The sequence below is a fragment of the Podarcis cretensis genome, assembly GCF_951804945.1.
Source record: "Podarcis cretensis genome assembly, chromosome: 1".
NCBI lineage: Eukaryota > Metazoa > Chordata > Lepidosauria > Squamata > Lacertidae > Podarcis > Podarcis cretensis.
Window position 1 is genome coordinate 113,481,035 of NC_137170.1, and position 20,599 is coordinate 113,501,633.

At 44.7% G+C, this 20,599-nt stretch overlaps 1 protein-coding gene across 1 annotated transcript in view; it reads right to left on the reverse strand.

Annotated features, from left to right (window-relative positions):
- Window positions 1-20,599, reverse strand: part of LRP2 (LDL receptor related protein 2) — a 145,462-nt gene that overhangs the window by 29,415 nt on the left and 95,448 nt on the right. The window contains 13 exon segments of the mRNA XM_079974771.1: window positions 3-119; window positions 1,117-1,236; window positions 2,931-3,059; window positions 3,900-4,145; window positions 5,600-5,796; window positions 7,880-8,057; window positions 9,946-10,169; window positions 12,311-12,481; window positions 13,164-13,316; window positions 14,585-15,101; window positions 16,502-16,797; window positions 18,983-19,184; window positions 19,763-19,894. Of these exon segments, the coding sequence (XP_079830897.1) occupies window positions 3-119; window positions 1,117-1,236; window positions 2,931-3,059; window positions 3,900-4,145; window positions 5,600-5,796; window positions 7,880-8,057; window positions 9,946-10,169; window positions 12,311-12,481; window positions 13,164-13,316; window positions 14,585-15,101; window positions 16,502-16,797; window positions 18,983-19,184; window positions 19,763-19,894 (2,682 nt within the window).

The following is a 20,599-nucleotide window of genomic DNA, read 5'->3' on the forward strand; positions in this document are numbered from 1 at the left end:
ACCACAGTCCCGTTCATCTGAATTGTCCTCACAGTCATTGTCGTGATCGCATATCCACCGAGAAGGAATGCAATGCAGGTTGTCACACCGATATTCACTTTCTGTGCACTCACGGGGACCTTGCAATGAAGAGATGCAGCATACATGAAATGTGTGGCGTGTTTTTATGCTAAGATGTTTCACAAGCAACTCGGCCCTGCGCCCATTTACCCACTCCCAACGGAGGCTAAGGGTTTAATTAAGCTATCCTTGCCGAATTCTAGTTAACAGAACTGGTATGTAAGAGTATAAAATAACAGTTTCAATGTTGGAAATGTCATCTCCTTGGCATTACATCTCACTATCTTTAGTGTTTTGAGGACTGCCCTGTGAATTTATTATTTGCTGCTTAGGTGGATCGGACTGTGAAATGGATTTTGCAAGGGGAATTACTTGTCACAGAGATGGCTATCTTTAGCGATATGCTGAAACAGTGTTTCCCAAATTTGGGTCTCCAGATGTTGTCCCCCTCCTACAATTCCCATCATCCTTGACCACTGGTCTTGCTAGCTAGGGATGATGGGAGTTGTAGTCCAAGCAGTGGCGTAGTGTGGGTTGTCAGCACCCGGGGCAAGGCAAGTAATTTGCGCCCCTAACCCGTGGATTTGCGCCCCCTAACCCTAACCCCCCCTGCACCCCCCACGCTACGCCACTGAGTCCAAGAACAGATGGAAACACAAGTTTGGGGAACACTGGGCTGAAATAACCACTATATATCTATATCTACCCTAAGTTAGACGAGCATTTGTTTTATTTCTGTAATGAGTGATTTTATATTATGGATTTTTTTAAAAAAAACCCAACAACAACTGATAGGTAAGCAGTGAAACTTCACACACATGCACACCTAAAGGTATCCATTAAATGTTATGGGTGAATCCTAGATTCCCACAATGAAGCAATATCCAACAGTGATACTTAACTTCATACCTTGATCCTGAGAAAACTGTACAAGCATGAGGATTTTTAAATAATTAACATGCACCTCGTGTCGAACTTAATGCAAAATGCACCATTCAAACAGGCAGCCTTTGGCTGCAAGGCTATCAATAGTCGGAAAGGAAGGAAATATCTTACTGCAGTTTTGTTCATCAGATTCATCTCCACAGTCATTATCTCCATCACACTTCCACCGCAGTGGGATACAGCGATGGTTATCGCAGCGGAAATCTCCCAAAGGATCGCAAGTAATCTCCTCTGCAACACACATACACAGTTTATATTTGACAATACACCAGCACAGACTAACATGCTATTCTCAAATATGAAAACAGGTACAGCAGACGTGGTACAATGAAATGTCAAGCAATTTAGGTAGGTTTTCAAAGCGGCTTCTTAACATATATACTTTGTGGAAGAGGAGAAAAAGCTTCCCATAATCCAAGTATTCTCTCTGTGTCTAGCTTTTGCAAAAGGTAAACAGAGTGCTTTTCACTGCAATGTGTGATATAACTATCACAAAGTGGAAGAATTTGACTTCCCAAAATTAGAAAATCATCCTCCAGGCTGAGTATATCTTCAGTACACTCAGCTGATCAAACCTCTCAATCACCACATCTTAGCATAATAAATGATTTAAAAAAAAAAAAAATGCTGGAGAAGCTGTAAAGAGCACCACCTAGATTCTGGAAACACTTGCCAAGCACAACTCAGCTTTTGGCTGCATTTTCTTGTCACACTAAACCATGGTTTAGTAAAATGCACAAGAGGAGGAAGGTGCTGCCATGAGTTCCAGCCTCTGCCCCCCTGCCCCGCGGGGTGAAGCAAGAAGGCTTACTTTAGCAGCATTTATTTACTTTCAGTTTAAAAACAAGCCATCTTCAAACCTTGGATTATGAGGCTGGTTTAAACTGTTTAAACTGACCACAATTATAGACAAACCACAATCTCTGGACCACACAACAAACTGAGACTCAGGAACACAAAAAGTAAACACTGTCAGAATTCTCCTCCTAGCAGTGCAGGGAAAGGAGATAGGGAAAAGAAGCATATTAGTCTTGAGGCTTGTCCTTCCAGTTCTTGCATATCTCACCAAGCCATGTTTTACTGTGACATGCAAATACAGCTAGTGTCTAGCTACCTGCAGCATTCATCCACAAATACCACATTAAAGATTGCCAAAAGCAAAATATATACCACTGAAGGAGAAGAAATAATGATGGCAACAGCAAATCTGGGAGGCTCGAACTACAGGTGAAGGCAACAGCTAACAAGCATGGGGAGCAAATTTGTCTCCCAGACAAAGCATTATGAACTGTTGTAAGCTGACCATGAAAACATATCTGAGCCTTGTCAGCTTTGAAGCAGAATGTACACCTTATTTAACAGGGAAGGCTTTGCCGCCTTGCTATGATTACTGTTTTTCCTTCTTCTGATGCCTTTGAAGTATCCAAAATGGATGCAACGAGAGGTGGTATAATGGTTTGATTTAACTAAAATGAATCTTTATTTAGTTTAAATCTAACCATCCTTTCACCTCTAGGTGCAACCATCATGGATGCTTCAAATGAAGTTCAAGGAAAAGACAGCAATGGTAATAATGCAGAAAACACTTCCCATTCACAAGTACAGATAACACTAATTGCCTGGACAGTGTGACCCAGTGACCGAAAAACTGCTTCAGATAACTCAAGACATTCACATCAGCTATAGCCAAGACTGTAATTATAGTAAGTGACCTCCAAGGTTACATCAAATGACAAGCATCAATTAGAGTGACATGCCGCTAACAGGGTTTTCATTGCACCTTCATTTGCGGCCTAATTTGTGAAGCAGGTATAAATGCAAGTGCATGGAATTTTGGCCAAGGTCATTGCCATTGCTTCACATCTTGAACAGCGTCTGAGGTACACAATGATTTTACAGGTACATTTTGCAGGCCAAAAACGTACCGCAGCCTTGTTCATCGCTGTTGTCTCTGCAATCATTATGACCATTGCATACAGCCCAGAATGGGATGCAACGGTAATTTGTTCTACAGCTGAATTCTGTGTGGTTATCACAACGATAGGCAGGGCCCACTGAAATAAAAGGAAGAGTCAACATTTGAATACTTTGCCTTTTTACGACAGCTGCTGCACACCGCTGCCAAATACATTTCAGAGAATGTGTTACATGGGATAGACAATGTACAGACACCATGGCCTGCCCCAGATTTATTCATATTTAAATGTACAAAAGGGCTTTTATACTTAAAATGAAAATGATAACATTGCAAACTTGTTTTGGTGCCTGAGGCAGAAAATATAAATGGTAGCCATGGTCATTGGTATGTGGAATGCCCTCCCATCAGATGTCAAGGAGATAAATGACTATACAGTGGAACTTCGGTTCCCGAATGTCTCCGTTGTTGTACGTTTCAGTTCTCGAACGCTGAAAACCCAGAAGCAAATGCTTTCGTTCTTGAATGTTTTTCAGAACTCGAACGTGCAACGCGGCTTCCGCTGAGTGCAAGAAGCTCTTGCAACCAATGGGAAGCCACGCTTTGATTTTTGAATGTTTCAGAAGCCAAACGGGCTTCCAGAATGGATTTTGTTTGAGAACCGAGGTACCACTGTGCAAGTTTTAGAAGACAACTGAAGGCAGCCCTGTACAGGGAATTTTTTTTTTTATGTTTGAGGTTTGATTATGCTTTTATATTTGTTGGAAGCCACCCAGAGTGGCTGGGGCAACCCAGTCAGATGGACAGGGTACAAATAATAAACTACTTCTTCCTCTTCCTCCTCATTATTATTATTAGGGAAAAAACTGACCAATTTGCCATTTGTCTTCTTGTTAGCTACTCTGGTTTCCTTTAAGGAGGAAGGACAAGCTATACAAGCAATCCATCAGCCAATCAACACAAGCTGTGCTCTACTTACTGCATTCATGAATCGGCTCGTCCGAGTTATCCCCGCAGTCATCGTCCACGTCGCATTTCCAGGACTGGGGGATGCAACGGCCATTGTCACATTTAAATTGGCCTGGAGGGCAGGTCCTGCTGGCACAATGAGAAGCATCTTCATCCGAGTTATCACCACAGTCATCCTCTCGGTCACACTGCCAGGCTTCTGGGATGCATCGCTTGTTGGCGCATTGCCACTGATGAGACTCACACTGGTGATTGGCTAGAAGGCAAACATAATTGTGGTATTAGTAGATTACTTTAAAATGAAATGAAATGAAATTGCAGTATACTCTCACTTATCCAAACTGCTGCAGGGATAAAAACAAACCAACCCTATTTTGATCAATGCTGCTGTTTAGCTAAATGGGAGTGCTATACAATGGTACCTTGGGTTACAGATGCTTCAGGTTACAGACTCCACTAACCCAGAAATAGTACCTCGGGTTAAGAACTTTGCTTCAGGATAAGAACAGAAATCGTGCTCCGGCAGCATGGCAGCAGCAGGAGGCCCCATTAGCTAAAGTGGTGCTTCAGATTAAGAACAGTTTCAGGTTAAGAATGGACCACTGGAACAAATTAAGTTCTTAACCCGAGGTACCACTGTATAAACAGAGAAAAGACTGACATGGAGATAATATATGTTGGGTAAACTACTAAGACTGGGTGATATCTGGTTTTCAACATTGTGATATATCACCAGCTAAACATCACAATATACTGATATGTCATGATATCGGATATAAAGATGGAGCTATGTAGAGGTATTGGCTGGCTTAATGGTTTTTCACACGTCATGATTCGCTGCTCCCTGAAGGAGGCAGGGGAGAGTTGAGCTGACAGAGTTAACAGGGGCTGCAGGAATCGAGAGCAGTGACTGGCTTCACAGTTTTCTCCACATTGTGATTTTTGCATAACCCTAACATACCTCATCAATCACAACTCTGTATATGAAATAAGAGTATACTGTACGCTAAATATCTCAATGCAACACGTACTATAACTCAAAATAATGTGAGCTTAAAGAATACATATACAATCTCAATGTCACCGGGTTCAAGAGTTCAACTGTAATGTACTGATGCTGTGAGTTAACTGGACTGATTGCAATTTCGCATACTCTACTGATCAAATTAGCCCTAACATACACCATGATTCACAATATATTGCAAGATCAAAAATTATGAAACTGATATCACGATATGGACTTCAAACCATTTTTGGACAATATGTCAATATATCACCTAGCCCTATAAACTACATGTCAAGACAACAAAATCTTTGTTAGTGGGAGTGCCTTGTTAACAGGTTATTTAACCATACTAGTTTCCTCTTCATGGAACAAGTAATTTCTAGACCCATTATTGCTTGTACCGAGTAACAGGTTAATTTAGAGCATGGATAGGCCAACTAAGGCCCAGGGGCCGGATCCGGCCCAATCGCCTTCTAAATCCGGCCCACGGACAGTCCGGGAATCAGCATGTTTTTACATGAGTAGAATGTGCCCTTTTATTTAAAATGCATCTCTGGGTTATTTGTGGGGCACAGGAATTTGTTCTTTTTATTTTTTTCCAAAATATAGTCCGGCTCCCCACAAGGTCTGAGGGACAGTGGACCGGCCCCCTGCTGAAAAAGTTTGTTGACCCTTGATTTAGAGACTTAGCACTTGCAACATACCACAAAGCACACGATCCTCATCTGATCCATCAGGGCAGTCTGCCAGGGCGTTGCACAAGTAATGGGAACTCGTACAGTTGCCATCATTGCACTGGAACTGCCCAACTTGGCAGTACCTGTGAGGGCATGTGGGCGGTTCGTCGGAGCCATCCCGGCAATCTCTCTGACCATCACATTTCCACCATATGGGAATACACCTACAAAACAGAGAGACGCCATAATGTTTGTTTCAAGGAGGCAATGCCTTTGACATATTCTATAGTCATGTTTATTTGGAAGCAAGTCTCACCTGAGCTCAATGGAACTCAATTCCTGGCAAGAACACTTAGGATTGTAAACACAAGAGCCTTTGGGATGATTCCCATCATGAATTATTAGTGTTTTCTTGTCCCAAGGCTTCGTGCATGCATTTATAGTAGCCCCTTCCACACAACTGAGCCTGTCCTAGAAAATACTGCATGGGCATGTATACTGCATGGGCATGTATGGGCATGTGTATTTATAGACTGTAGGTGATTTCAGAGGTATTAATTTATCAGTGTCATGTATCCTTCTTCCAGGTACTTTTCTCCTAAGTACTGCTAAGACTGCAATGCTCAGTGAAAAGGGCCACCCTTCAAAGAGCTACACAGTCTTATGATCAGGAATGTGATAACCCAGGGATGAAGGGTTTGGGGGCACCTTTAATGATTAAGGAATTGGGCTACTCAGCGGCTTATACAGTGGTACCTCGGTTCCCAAATGGCTTAGTTGCCGAACAAATTGGCTCCCGAACGCCACAAACCCGGAAGTAAGTGTTCCGGTTTGCGAATGTTTTTCAGAAGCCGAACATCCTGTGCGGCTTCCGCTTGAGTGCAATAAGCTCCTGCAGCCAATGAGAAGCCACGCCTTGGTTTTCAAATGGTTTCTAGAGTCGGACAGACTCCCAGAATGGATTAAGATTGAGCACCAAGGTACCACTGTATAGCGCCCCAAAAGCAAGCGCAGAAGCACAACAAGCAACTGTGCCATCCCACCATCATTTTTCTCTCTCCAGCCACAGCCACGACTACAAGAGATAGAGGGAGGCTGTCAGAAGCATGGCAGGCTGTAGGCTGTAAGCTTGCTTATTTATTTATTTATTTATTTATTTATTTATTCATTCATTCATTCATACATACATACATACATACATACATACATACATACCCCGCCCATCTGGCTGGGTTTCCCCAGCCACTCTGGGAGGCTCCCAACAGAATATTAAAAACACGATAAAACATCAAACATTTAAAAACCTCCCTAAACATGGCAGTGCCATGGTGTGACAAAGGAGTGGCAACAGGAAGGAAGTACAGTCATACCTCATGTTATAGACGCTTCAGGTTACGTCTCTTCAGGTTGCGTCCCGCAGCAACCCGGAAGTACTGGAAAGGGTTACTTCCGGGTTTCGCTGCTTGCACATGCGCAGAAGCGCCAAATTGCGCCGCGCACCTACGCAGATATGACGCTTCAGGTTGCACTCTTTTCAGGTTGCGAACGGGCCTCCGGAACGGATCCCATTCACAACCAGAGGTACCACTGTACTAAGGCAAAGAGCAGCAACGGGGCACAAACCTGGAGAAGTAGAAGTGATGTATCATTGTCTGTTACCTCTGTTCACGAATTCTATGCTTCCAAGTGCCACCAAGACTTGGAAGAGCTAGTGCAGCATAGTGATTAGCATGTCACACTAGAACTGGGGACACCCAGGAACAAATCCCCACTCAGCCCTGAAGCTCTGATGGTGACCTTGCATCAGTCACTCTTCCCTCTCAGCCTACCTTTCCCCTTAGTGGGGATAGCTAAGCTGTCTTGGGCCTGAGAGCCACGTTCAGCCTTGGCCAACCCTAGGGAGGGTGGGACACATGCCAGTGATGGGCGTAGCCACTCCACACACTCTCTGTACCAATCAGCTGAGGAGAGGGTTATTACCCCCTTCTCTGCTCATCAAGTGATTGGTCTGATTACCAGGGGTGGGGCACTCTTCATCTCCATTAAGGCTCTGGGCTTCATTCACCTATTCTTGTGTCTTAATATACAGCCACTGCTGCCTAAATTGTGATGGGGTGGAATGAGATTCCTGAACTGGGAGTTTCACTGCACCCCCCCCCCAATGCCCAGCCAAATGAAGAAGATAAAATGAGAGCGAGGGCCAATGCCATATTTGAGTCCTTGGAGGTAGGACATGTATATGTGGGAAATATTCACGTGCGACGTAAATAAGCAAGTAAAACAATGGTGTGTGATTTATATGAATACCTTTCACTGTCTGCACAAAGGAACTGAGTGCTGGAACACATCGGAAGGCAGTGAGCAGTGTTTCCAAACTGTATTACCATGAAGTTATCTGGACACTCACAGGAATAACCATAACCACCACTTTTTATTAGGCACAGATGAGAACAACCACCATTGTTGGTCCCGCAAGGATTACTTACTAGCAAAAGAAGACAGGGGGCAGGAGAAAGAAAATATAATTATTCCCCGGCAAAGAACAACCCACAAATGAAACTATTGCCACTTAAATTGCAAAGAATGCTTTAATCTTTGGTGGCACATGTCAACTTGCATTCACGAACAATACTGGGATTCTTTCCCATTGATACATATTTGCAACAAATTCAACGTACCAAAAGGTAATACTGCAACATGTATCTTGGCCTATTGGACAGATGTACCCTGGCTATGTTATCTGGGTTGAACTATGGATTGTGCCCGTATTTCATTATAAGGAAGGGGAGATCCCCATGGTCTCTGAAGAGCATGAGAACAAGTATGGGCTTGAGTCAAGCAAACCAAGGCTCAACCCAATGAAGGAGTTTAGTTTAAAACATGCTATCAAGAGAAACCATTGCTGATTCAAATCCAGGGTCAAACAAGAAGTTGAGCCAAGTATAACAAGGTATTGTAAGTTAGGTGCAAGGGACCAGCATCAGCAGAAACACAACAACCAACCTGCCAGCAGCTTTTTCCTAGTCCCTGTTATAGGGTTGCTGGGATCAAAACAGACAAGAAACATCCAAATTTAATTAATTCAATTACCCTTTTAGAATAAGTGCAACAGTGCATGGGCAGGCAAGGATCCCAGATGATGACACTAGCTATATTCAGGGGAAACACTAAACCATAGTTTAGAACTTGCACGATCCCTCTCCCCTCTCTCCTTTCCATGTGAGTAAGAAGCAGTTTTTACTTTTAGTTAACCATGGTTAGCTGTTTGGTCCAAACTGGAAATTGTGACTATTGATGATTAGTTTCAAAACAAGGCAACTTCAAACTATGGTTTATGAAGCTGGCTCGTTTAAACTAACCACAGTTAATGTTAACCACAGGTCCTAGCAGTGGAGTCTGGTTCATTAGGACAGATGGGGCACTACCCCACCAACTTCAGCCTGCCCCCACTTCCCTTCCTTCTTTCTTACAATCCATCCAATTGGGGGTGTCACTACCTGTCAGCTCCCTCCTCCTTGGTTTCAATGTTGCCCTTGTAAAACTTGGCAGGGGGGATGACAGGGACGAAACAAAAATTAGTTGGTTCTACCTATCATTGACTCTGGCTCCACCTACTCTTGGGCTCCCTGCCTTTTCCCACACTGGTCCCAATGAGTACCAGCTGCCACTGGGTCCCAGTATATAAGAAACAGCAAATTGTGGTTGACTAAAAGCTTCTGAATTCCTCCTCTCAGCTGGGTGGGAACAGGAGAGGGAAGTGGTATGCATAAGCTCAGAAAGAAGTTAAGCTTATTTATGTGCTGCTGTGGGTTAAACCACAGAGCCTAGGACTTGCCGATCAGAAGGTCAGCGGTTCGAATCCCCGCGACGGGGTGAGCTCCCGTTGCTTGGTCCCTGCTCCTGCCAACCTAGCAGTTTGAAAGCACGTCAAAGTGCAAGTAGATAAATAGGTACCGCTCCAGGCGGGAAGGTAAACGGCGTTTCCGTGCGCTGCTCTGGTTCGCCAGAAGCAGCTTAGTCATGCTGGCCACATGACACGGAAGCTGTACGCCGGCTCCCTCGGCCAATAAAGCGAGATGAGCGCCGTAACCCCAGAGTTGGCCACGACTGGACCTAATGGTCAGGGGACCCTTTACCTTTACCTTTAAACCATGGTTTTGCATCACATCCAAATGCAGTCATAATATTTACATCCAAGAGAATGCTAAAAAAAATAAAATCATTCTATGAGGGTGAAACATTCAATAAGAACCAGACCCCTGAAAAATGCCTATGTTGTCTCACACCTTACTTCTGAGTTACATGCAGAATTCAGAGGATTAGACCTTGAATAAAGAATGAAGACACCCACATCAGTAGAATGGATTGCTTACCAAGTGGCTGCCTGTATGGGTGATAGACGTGGATATCAAAAGGTCTGTGAGTGGTGTTTACCAGAACTGCCCTGCCTGATCCATTGTACTTATTTCCCTTTTCAACTGTCCTCGTGTTCCAGTCAGTCCAGTAGATGGTGTCCTCAAAAATGGTAATTGCAAATGGGTGAGGTAATGTCCCATCGTACACCGTATGACGGTGTTGGCCATCTAAATCGGAGTACCTGCGGGAAAGAAGCATGCATGGGTAATGCTGAACTTTTTTCTATTGCTTTAGAGCGAGTGAAAAAGAAATGTAACCAACTATGTTCTTCCAAGGGTCTCCAAATGGAACCCCAGACATTCTGTTCACACAACTGATTACCTCCACTCAGTTCCACCTCCTGTGTTGTAAAACAATGCCTCCCTAAGCATTCTTTCCAGAAGATGTTAGTAAGATGAAGGTTCAAGTTCAGAAGGGCCTGTAGCTCAGTGGGAGAACATCTGATCTGCATGCAGATGGTCCCAAGCTTCATTCCTTGGTCTCTGCTGGTAGAGCTTGCAAAGACTCCTTGAGGGAAACCCTGGAGAGCCAACTGCCAGTCAATGTAGACAACATTGAACTAGAGGGACTTGGTAAAAGGCAACTTCCTGTATTCCCAAGTTACCTCTCACTACCCTCTAGAGAAAGAATGACCTGTCACCTCCAACTTTCTATGTTGCTTACCTTTTGCTGTCTATGTGACTAAAGATATTTTTTTAAAAATCAGGGGCATGAAAACATATTGGGTTGCTGAGTGAAGTATTGGGCGTAAGAATCACTGGTGGAACCCAACCTCCAACCTCTTCACCTCCAGTCAGATCTGCAATTGTAGTATTTTGACTCCCTCGCCTGGGATTCTAGAGTGGACAGGAAGGAGGGGAAGAAGGCAGGCCTTTGAGATTTTAGCTCCTCTGGGCCAGATCTAGGAGCTACTCTGATCTCCATTCTTGTCCACTCCCACTGAGCCATTTGGCGAGTAAACAAGTGGCTGGAATGCATGCTTGGAGCCCTCAGAAGAACGAGACTGGGAAATGAAATTTCCTCTTTGTCTTTCCAAGGGTTCCCAGGCATGCCCCTAGGTACAGAGGCCCCAAAAAGATGGGTTATACCTACCCATAGACTGGCATAAGGGACATAACAGTCACAGTCCCTAAGACCACAAGTCTCATGTTTCCCATAGCTGCTGATGGAAAGAAAAACGCTTCCATATTATCTGTTCCCAGCCTTTGGGATTTCAAAGAGTGCTTTCCATAGGCTTCTTCACCATTAAGAATGTAAACAGCATATTCATATAATTAAATAAACAACTATCTGACTTTCAGAAGACATCTGAAGGCAGCCCTGTTTAGGGAAGCTTTTAATGTTTGAAGTTTTATTCTGTTTTTAGTGTTCTGTTGGAACACTAGAGTGGCTGGGGAAACCCATCCAGATGGGCAGGGTACAAATAATAAAAAAATATTATTATTATTAATTAAAACGATAGACTTGAGCTATATGCTATGTACACCAGGGCTAGGGAACCACAGGCCCCGAGGCTTGGTGTGGCCCCTCTGGCCTATTTATCTGGCCCTCAAAACTCTCCCAGGCCACACCCCTCACTGGCTGTTCTATGTACCAGCTGTGAGCGTTTTAGTCTGATGCCTCTGAACTCAGCTAATGCTTCTTGCTCGCCTGGATGGAGGATGAAGAGAGGGGGGTGACTGTGTATAGAAACTAGCCAGCAGAACAAAGGTAGAATTAATATTTGCTGCTTCTTGCCCCACCCTCTGCTGACATGTGACCTTTGGAAAGTAGCCCAAAAAGAAAGGCAGCACTCAGGCTGTGAAAGCCTCACGTCTGATATACATTTATATTTTCTGCTAAATTTTAAACACCCCAAATTCCTTTCTGCTGTTTGTCCTCTATACTTTGATATGTTTTAAATAGCTTTAAATCTTTTCCCTGTTGTTCACAGACCTTTCTTATTGATGACATAATGCAGAATGCTAAACTACCAAATCTGTCGACAGACTACTTTGGTGACCGACTACAGATTTTCAGATTTGGGTGGAAATGCAACGCAGAAGCGAAACTGATGAAGACATTCCAAGAGAAGCAAAACGGTTTGCTCGTAATTTTCCTATTTGTTATAAAGCATAAACCAAAGTATATCTCTCCAAAACATTTTGATGTTAGTGACAAACGCCCATAAATTGTTACAGCGGCGCAACTGAACTAACATATATTCTAAATGGGTAATCATGGTTGTGTCCCTTTAATAAAGCTGAAGCAGACTAATTTGGCAACCCCCAAAATTTGGTATGAAGAGTTACCCAGTTGCTTTATTCTTCTCTATGTACGTACTCAATGTAGTTTAGGTGGGCATCCGCCCAGTAGAGCTTGTCGTTGGTGTAATCTATGGTGAGTCCATTAGGCCACTCTAACTTGGTAGAGATAATCACAGTCTTGTTCTTGCCATCCATTCCCAAGCGTCCAATATATGCTCGTTCTCCCCAATCTGTCCAATAGACCTGCCTGGTTAAACAGATACAACGTAAATTAATCTAGTCTTCATTTGTAATGCAATAGCACATGCACCAACGTAAAAATCTGGTGGTTTGGAAGGAACAACGTGTGGGAGGAGGCAGGGAACCCATCAGGTAATGTATACTTTTATTTCATTAGTTATAAGTAAAATTGGGTGAAATCCAATGGTGACTTTGTGTGAGTGTAACAGACTTCTACAACAGGACTTCCTCTTCCTCCCCTCCCCAAATCTGCAGACTTGGTGGCTTTCTCATACAGCTATATATACTTCCCCCAATGTATATGTATTTCTGTAATATTCAGGTTCGGGTGATTATCAGCTTCATTCTTTCAGTTCTAAACTTTGCCTCTTTCATTGCAGCACTGCTAAATCGGAATAAATGAGTAGCAGCGTGAGTAGTAGATAATGCATTCAGCCTTACCTCTGAAAGAGGTAGATAAGAATGATCTCCAAGCAAGTACGTTAAATGCATTCAGAATAATAATAAAATAATAAAAAATAAAATTTTATTTATATCCCGCCCTCCCCAGCCAAAGATGGGCTCGAAATCTGTGCATCTCATCGTGGATTTTAAAAATGCCCTTATTAGCCTTTATCCCAATGGTTTTCTGCAGTCAGGATACCATAAAACAATTGTACTAAAAAGAAATAATCCTGGAAATAGCTTACCCATATTTGGGGTGAACAACAATAGCTCTAGGGTACTGAAAACAGAAGGTGTTGTTGCGATCCAAACACCGATCAACTAGTTTTTTCCGGAACCGACCATCAAGCTCTGACACATAGAGGCAGTCCTTGGAGGAATCTACCCAGTAGAGTTTTCTGAAATATTTTACAAGGTGCCTGTTACACAGAGTCCTCCTCGTTTTATTTATTTTATATCAACTGTTGTTTTTCCTTAAGGGTTGCCAACCTTTTTAGGCCTATGTTAAGGTTACCACAGGGACGCAGGTGGCGCTGTGGGTAAAAGCCTCAGCGCCTAGGGCTTGCCGATCGAAAGGTCGGCGGTTCGAATCCCTGCGGCGGGGTGCGCTCCCGCTGCTCGGTCCCAGCGCCTGCCAACCTAGCAGTTCGAAAGCACCTCCGGGTGCAAGTAGATAAATAGGGACCGCTTACCAGCGGGAAGGTAAACGGCGTTTCCGTGTGCGGCTCTGGCTCGCCAGAGCAGCGATGTCACGCTGGCCACGTGACCCGGAAGTGTCTCCGGACAGCGCTGGCCCCTGGCCTCTTAAGTGAGATGGGCGCACAACCCCAGAGTCTGTCAAGACTGGCCCGTACGGGCAGGGGTACCTTTACCTTTACCTTTAAGGTTACCACATTTTTTTTTTTTCAATGAATCCGGGGACACTTTTCAACTTCCTACTAAATAAATGGATTTTGTCAGGGGACTGATTTGTAATCTGGGGGCTGTCCCCAGGAAAGGGGGACGTCTGGTAACCTTAGCCTATGGACATATTTGGGTTATTGAGCAAGCGCTGTAGCCATCAGCCTGTCTCTGGTCACTTCTCTTCCCCATCCCACAGATAAGTTCCTCCCCACCCAAAGGACACAAAGAGAGACGCTGTGTGGCAACCCACTTTGCTTTCCCAAGGGATCTTGGGAAAAGCCAATAACAATAGACTTAACCTAAGCCCCACCACGCACACTGCTACTGATGCAGCCCGCCATCTGTTAAGGACTGCATGCAAAGGACTGTGAACAGCAGGCACAAGTGAGATATGCATGGCTTTCTTTGATTGATTGATTGATTGATTGATTGATTGATTGATTGCCATCATAGCCCACCTCCTCTGTTGACTGAGTGCATTTATACCCCTGCCTTTTCTCCATTTCAGCCTCACAGCAACCCTGTGAGGCAGGTTAAGCTGAGAGAATGTGACTGGCCCAAGGCCATCCAGTGAGTTTCATGGCTGAGCAGGAATTTGAACCCTGGTCTTGCAGGTACAATACTCTAACCACTACACCACAATGGTCCTTCTAACTCACATTTAGAAGAAAGCCTGGCAAATTTTGGAGAATGTGGGTCGAAACATTAGTCCACATTAAAATAATCACCTCAGCAATGACTATTGCAACATACTGAGATTTACCTGCCAACCCAGTCAACAGCAATGCCTTCCCCACTGGGCACGCCATCATTTATGATTACTTCCTTGCTTGTCCCATTGAAAAACATTCTTTCAATGACTTTCCTGCCCATATCAATCCAGTACAGCCTTTTCTCCACCCTGTCGAAGTCCAGCGCCACCACGTTTCGGAGTCCTTGCAAAATGAGGGAGTAAGACTGGCCATCCGTCGTGAGATTTCTCAGATAGTAGCGGTTGCTGAAGATGAGGTAAGGCGAGATGTTGCTATTTTGCCGGCAGCTTTTCCCATCCGGCTCCCGGATGTAGCCCGGCGCGCACTTGCAGATATAGGAGCCAATGGTATTCTCACAAATCTGGCTACACACGGATGGTGTCTCGCTGCACTCATCAATGTCATCACAAGACCTTTCATTTGACATGAGCCGATATCCAGGACGACACGAGCAATAAAAACTGGTCTGGGTGTCTGTGCAGTCATGGTCGCAGCCGCTGATTGAAGAGTCATTACATTCATTTATACCTGTAGCCAGAAAACAGAACAAAATAGATCACTCAACTTTCATCCGGAAATAATGCAGCTGCAGCATTTCTGCACTGGTCTCTGCTTGTACATTTAAAGAGCTGCCATTCTGCTCTTGGAATGGGTTTTGATTAGCGGAGAAGCCCACTAACGCAAGCCAAGGAAAGAGATTCCTCCCTGCTTCTCCTTCCTGCTGCAGCCCCCCATGCCACTAATACCACCAATCTGCTCCACATGGTTAGGTGACCTTTCAGAACTGCATGGGAGGTGGTGTAGGGGGAATAAGAGAAAACTCTTTCACTTGAAGTTCCCTCTGTTGTTTCACAAGCGCAATGGCAGCATTGGATTTCACTGGAAATGTTCACCTTGTGTGTGCCACAATTATATTATATATAGTGACTGATTGCATCAACTGTTGAATCAACTACAACAGGAGCAAACATCCGGGCTGCACAGAATGGTCATAGTTGGTTTCACAGAACACAACGGTTTCTTATCCTCATCAGTCCTGATAGACCAGTAATATGTAGATTCTGTCACCTTTGTCTTTAGGAAACTGTAAGCAGAACAAACTGCTTCCCAATCCTCCTTCACTAGGAGTTGCCTCTGCTGGATCACCTAACCAATCACTCCTGGGCATGTGGTAAGATGAATCTGCTGTATGAATTTGCTCTTCTAAGAACACTGGGTTCTTATATACAGTGGATGTTAACTAAATGGTAAGATAAACCACCCAATTTCTCAAGCTGAAGGTGAACACTATACAGTGGTACCTAGGGTTACAGACGCTTCAGGTTAGACTCCGCTAACCCAGAAATAGTACCTTGGGTTAAGAACTTTGCTTCAGGATGAGAACAGAAACTGTGCGGCGGCAGCGGGAGGCCCCATTAGCTAAAGTGGTACCTCAGGTTAAGAACAGTTTCAAGTTAAGAACGGACCTCCAGAACAAATTAAGTTCTTACCCCAAGGTAGGTAAAGGTAAAGGTAAAGGTACCCCTGCCCGTACGGGCCAGTCTTGACAGACTCGGGGGTTGTGCGCCCATCTCACTTAAGAGGCCAGGGGCCAGCGCTGTCCGGAGACACTTCCGGGTCACGTGGCCAGCGTGACGAAGCGGCTCTGGCCAGAGCCAGAGCCAGAGCCGCACACGGAAACGCCGTTTACCTTCCCGCTGGTAAGCGGTCCCTATTCATCTACTTGCACCCGGAGGTGCTTTCGAACTGCTAGGTTGGCAGGCGCTGGGACCGAGCAGCGGGAGCGCACCCCGCCGCAGGGATTCGAACCGCCGACCTTTCGATCGGCAAGCCCTAGGCGCTGAGGCTTTAACCCACAGCGCCACCTGCGTCCCGCTAACCCAAGGTACCACTGTATAAATACCTAAGTCAAAAGGTTCTATACACACCACATCCTTTCTCATCGCTGTTATCAGAGCAGTCATCCACTCGGTTGCAGACTTTGACCAATTCAAGGCAGTTCCCATTGTCACACTTAAAATGATGGGGAGAACAGGTTGCCTCTGGCGTAGCGCAGAGGTGCTCCAGCTCATCTGATTCATCGCCACAGTCGTTGTCCCCATCGCAGATATAGGCTTTGGAGATGCAACGGCCATTTTGACAGGTAAACTGATACTGTGCACAGGGCTGATAGACGCAACCCCTCTCGTCACTGCTGTCACCACAGTCATTACGCCGGTCACACCTGGAAAAGAAATCCAGTTTTGGAACGTTACAAAACAGATGTAAACTGCCAGCCAGGTAGAAAAGTAAGTTCTGGTTAATACGATCCAGGGGGTGAAATGCTAGTATAAAACAGCTGAAATTCTCATTTCTTCAACCACTGGAGAAGTCTATCTGTTGCAAGCGCTAAGTTGCAATGTATCAGATTGTTCTTTGCTCACACTCCTCTAGAAAAATACCTCCTTGCATATCTTCCTCTGAATATTATCCACCATTTCTCTGTGGCAGCTGCCATTCCCCACCCCAACCCCACCCATAATGCCTCAAACTAACACTACGTCTAGAGCATTGTGGAGGAAACAAAATGGTGTCCAGGCTCCCAACAAGTTTGAATGTTAAAACTTGGAGGGGAGGAAAGAAGCTGTGCCGTTGCTAGTGGTGACCCCCATAATCCTTGAGAAACTATTGAAGAATGTCTGCTTTCCCTGGAGAAATTCAGTATAATAGTAAGTCCACATTATTCTCTCTGCCGGCAAATAAGGTAGAGAATTTTGAGAGGTCTTTTGCACACTGCTCTGGTATGGTGAAATGACCTGATCTGAAAATCGTGGCAGAAGTAGTGCTCCTTATTCAAACAGACCAGAGAAACTATTCCATTGAAAAAGCTCCGCTTCAAAGGGATTGCATACAAAAAGATTTCAGGGAAAGCTTCACAAATGTTTTGTTGATCATGATAAATGAAGATGCTGAACAGGATGGCAATAATATCACCCAAAACTGCAGTATATGCGACTTCTGATCAGGCAAATTCTGGAGGAGTATTCTGGTTGGGCTGGACAGGGCATTTCAGCACAGCAAGCAAATAGGCAGAGAAACTCCTCCATAGACATATTTTTCCCTGTCCCACATGTGAGCATAGAACTCTACCTTCCACTGCTCTAGGTTCAATGTTATAGCATCAAACAATAGCGGTCTAGCATCACAGACTTTTGCCAGCATTCCAGCATAGGTTTAAGAAAGAGAAAAAGTTTATTAATATTATTATTAAATTATATACCTCCCTTCATCCAAAGGTTACAGGGCAGTTTACAACACAAAAACACAAAAACAACACACATCTCTCACACAGACATGCACACACATTTAAAAGGCCTTAGATCAGAGTTTTCCAAACTTTTCAAGTTGGTGACACACTTTTTGGACACAATAATTCAGTTTTGAATCATTTTGTGACATAGTAATTCAGTTTTCCTAGTAAACCAAAGGTTAAACTAACTCTTTCTAGCTCCAGGAGCACGGGGAACATTTGTGCGACACACTGAAACACTAATATGTCGTGACACACAGTTTGGAAAGCTCTGCCTTAGATTGTTTAACAGCCAAAGGCTTGGTTGAAAAGGAATGTTTTCATTTGGCACCTAGTAGGTAGACATCAGGGACGCGGGTGGCGCTGTGGACTTGCCGATCAGAAGGTCGGCAGTTCGAATCCCCGCGACGGGGTGAGCTCCCATCACTCGGTCCCTGCTCCTGCCAACCTAGCAGTTCGAAAGCATGTCAAAGTGCAAGTAGATAAATACCGTATTTTTTGCATTTTTCGCTCTATAAGACGCACCTAGTTTTTGGAGGAGGAAAACAAGAAAAAAAATATTCTGAATCTCAGAAACCAGAACAGCAAGAGGGATCGCTGCACAGTGAAAGCAGAAATCCCTCTTGCTGTTCTGGCTTCTGGGATAGCTGCGCAGCCTGCATTCGCTCCATAAGACACACACACATTTCCCCTTACTTTTTAGGAGGGAAAAAGTGAGTCTTATAGAGCAAAAAATACGGTAGGTACCACTCCGGCGGGAAAGTAAACGGCGTTTCCATGCGCTGCTCTGGTTCGCCAGAAGCGGCTTAGTCATGCTGGCCACATGACCCAGAAGCTGTACGCCAGCTCCCTCGGCCAGTAAAGCGAGATGAGTGCTGCAACCCCAGAGTCAGCCACGATTGGACTTAATGGTCAGGGGTCCCTTTACCTTTTTTAGGTAGACATCATTTTTCACTAGATGCAAGCTTAATGACATGGCACTGGGGCTGAGAGTTAAGTGACCTGTATTTGGTTACACGGTGAGCTCTACGCTAAAATAGGACTTTTAAGTTCAGGCTGAGGTCCTTTACTATTAGCTGTACTTTCTTTGCCGAAACTGCCCAACCCATCATAAACAAACCTGTAAGCGTTACGGATGCACAGCCCGTTGCTGCAAGCGAATTCATTGCCCATGCACGGTCTCCTTGTGCAGTTCTGGTGCTCGTCGTAAGCATCGCTGCAGTCAGCATCACCATCACAGACCCAAGCCCTAGGGATGCACCTTCTTAGCGGGGGCGCATTGTTCACACATGTGAACTCAGAGTCTGAGCAGATGCGGTTTGCTGGGGGGGGGGAAGCACAATATTTCAGCAGCTGGTTTAAACTTGCCCTATTAGTCATTTACACAAGTCTCTTGTCCCTGGCCCTCAACACCTCTTTGACCTCCCAAAGTCTTCTGCAGCCCTGCGTTTGCCAAGAAAGATGTCTAGGGGGTAAAGAAGCAACGTTATAATGTCATAACGGTAAAGCAGGGGTCAGCAAACTTTTTCAGCAGGAGGATGGTCCACTGTCCCTCAGACCTTGTGGGGGGCCGGACTATATTTTTTTGGGGGGGAGGGAATGAACAAATTCCTATGTCCCACAAATAACCCAGAGACGCATTTTAAATAAAAGCACACATTCTACTCATGTAAAAACACCAGGCAGGCCCCACAAATGTTTTTATATGAGTAGAATGTGCCCTTTTATTTAAAATGCAACTTTGCATTTTAAATAAAAGGGCACATTTTACTCATGTAAAAATACACTGATTCCTGAACCATCTGTGGGCCGGATTTAGAAGGCGATTGGGCCGGATTTGGCCCCCGGGCATTAGTTTGCCTACCCATGCTGTAAAGCTTTTTGTTTGATAGGTACTTACCACAATTGTGTCTTTGGTCCTCGTCGCTCATGTCACCGCAGTCATTGTCACCATCGCAGATCCACGTTGCTGGTATACATCTGCCATCGTCACATCTGAACTGTTCGCTTGAACAGCTCCGCACAGGGGAAACTGGAAAAAGAAGAACAGTGTTCGCATTATTCTTACTAGCACATTAAAAGTCATGTTCCATGTGACAGTCACATTCAGACGTAACACTAACTATGGCAAAACTAAAACCTCAAAAGGTATAAGTGATTGTTTTCTCTTGGCCAATGCTAGCTAAACCTGCGGCCAACAGATGCATTAGGTGGTGTAGGCAAAAGGAACTTGCGGCACTCCTACTTTGGAATGTGCACACACCAGCTTGGTTGTGCAAAGAGGCGTATCTACGTTTTGTATCTAGTACAGGCAATTCCCCATTAATGCACATTCAAGTCAAGCGTGCCTGTGTGCACACGCATCATCACAAATCTGGAAGTGGCACTTGAAGGGGCAAAAAAGGCCCCCCAAATGTGCAAAAAAATGGCACAAAAACAGCTTCCAGCAATCTCACAAGACTATGCAAGTGCAATCCCAAGAGCCTTTGCACTGACCTTTGAGGCCTGCGGAGAGTTGGCTTTTGAGCAAGAAGGTTTAGAGCGCATCTGGCAAGTGCTGCTGGGGTTCTTAAGGGTTTTTCAAAGGTTTCCAGATGGTTCAGAGCGTATTTGTGGACTTTTTCAATAGTGTTCCCAATATATGCGATTTCACTTAAATGTGCAGTGCCTCAGAACACAACCCCCATGTAAATAGGGAGTTGCCTTTAGTGGCTGGCAGGGCTGGGGGGCAGACGAT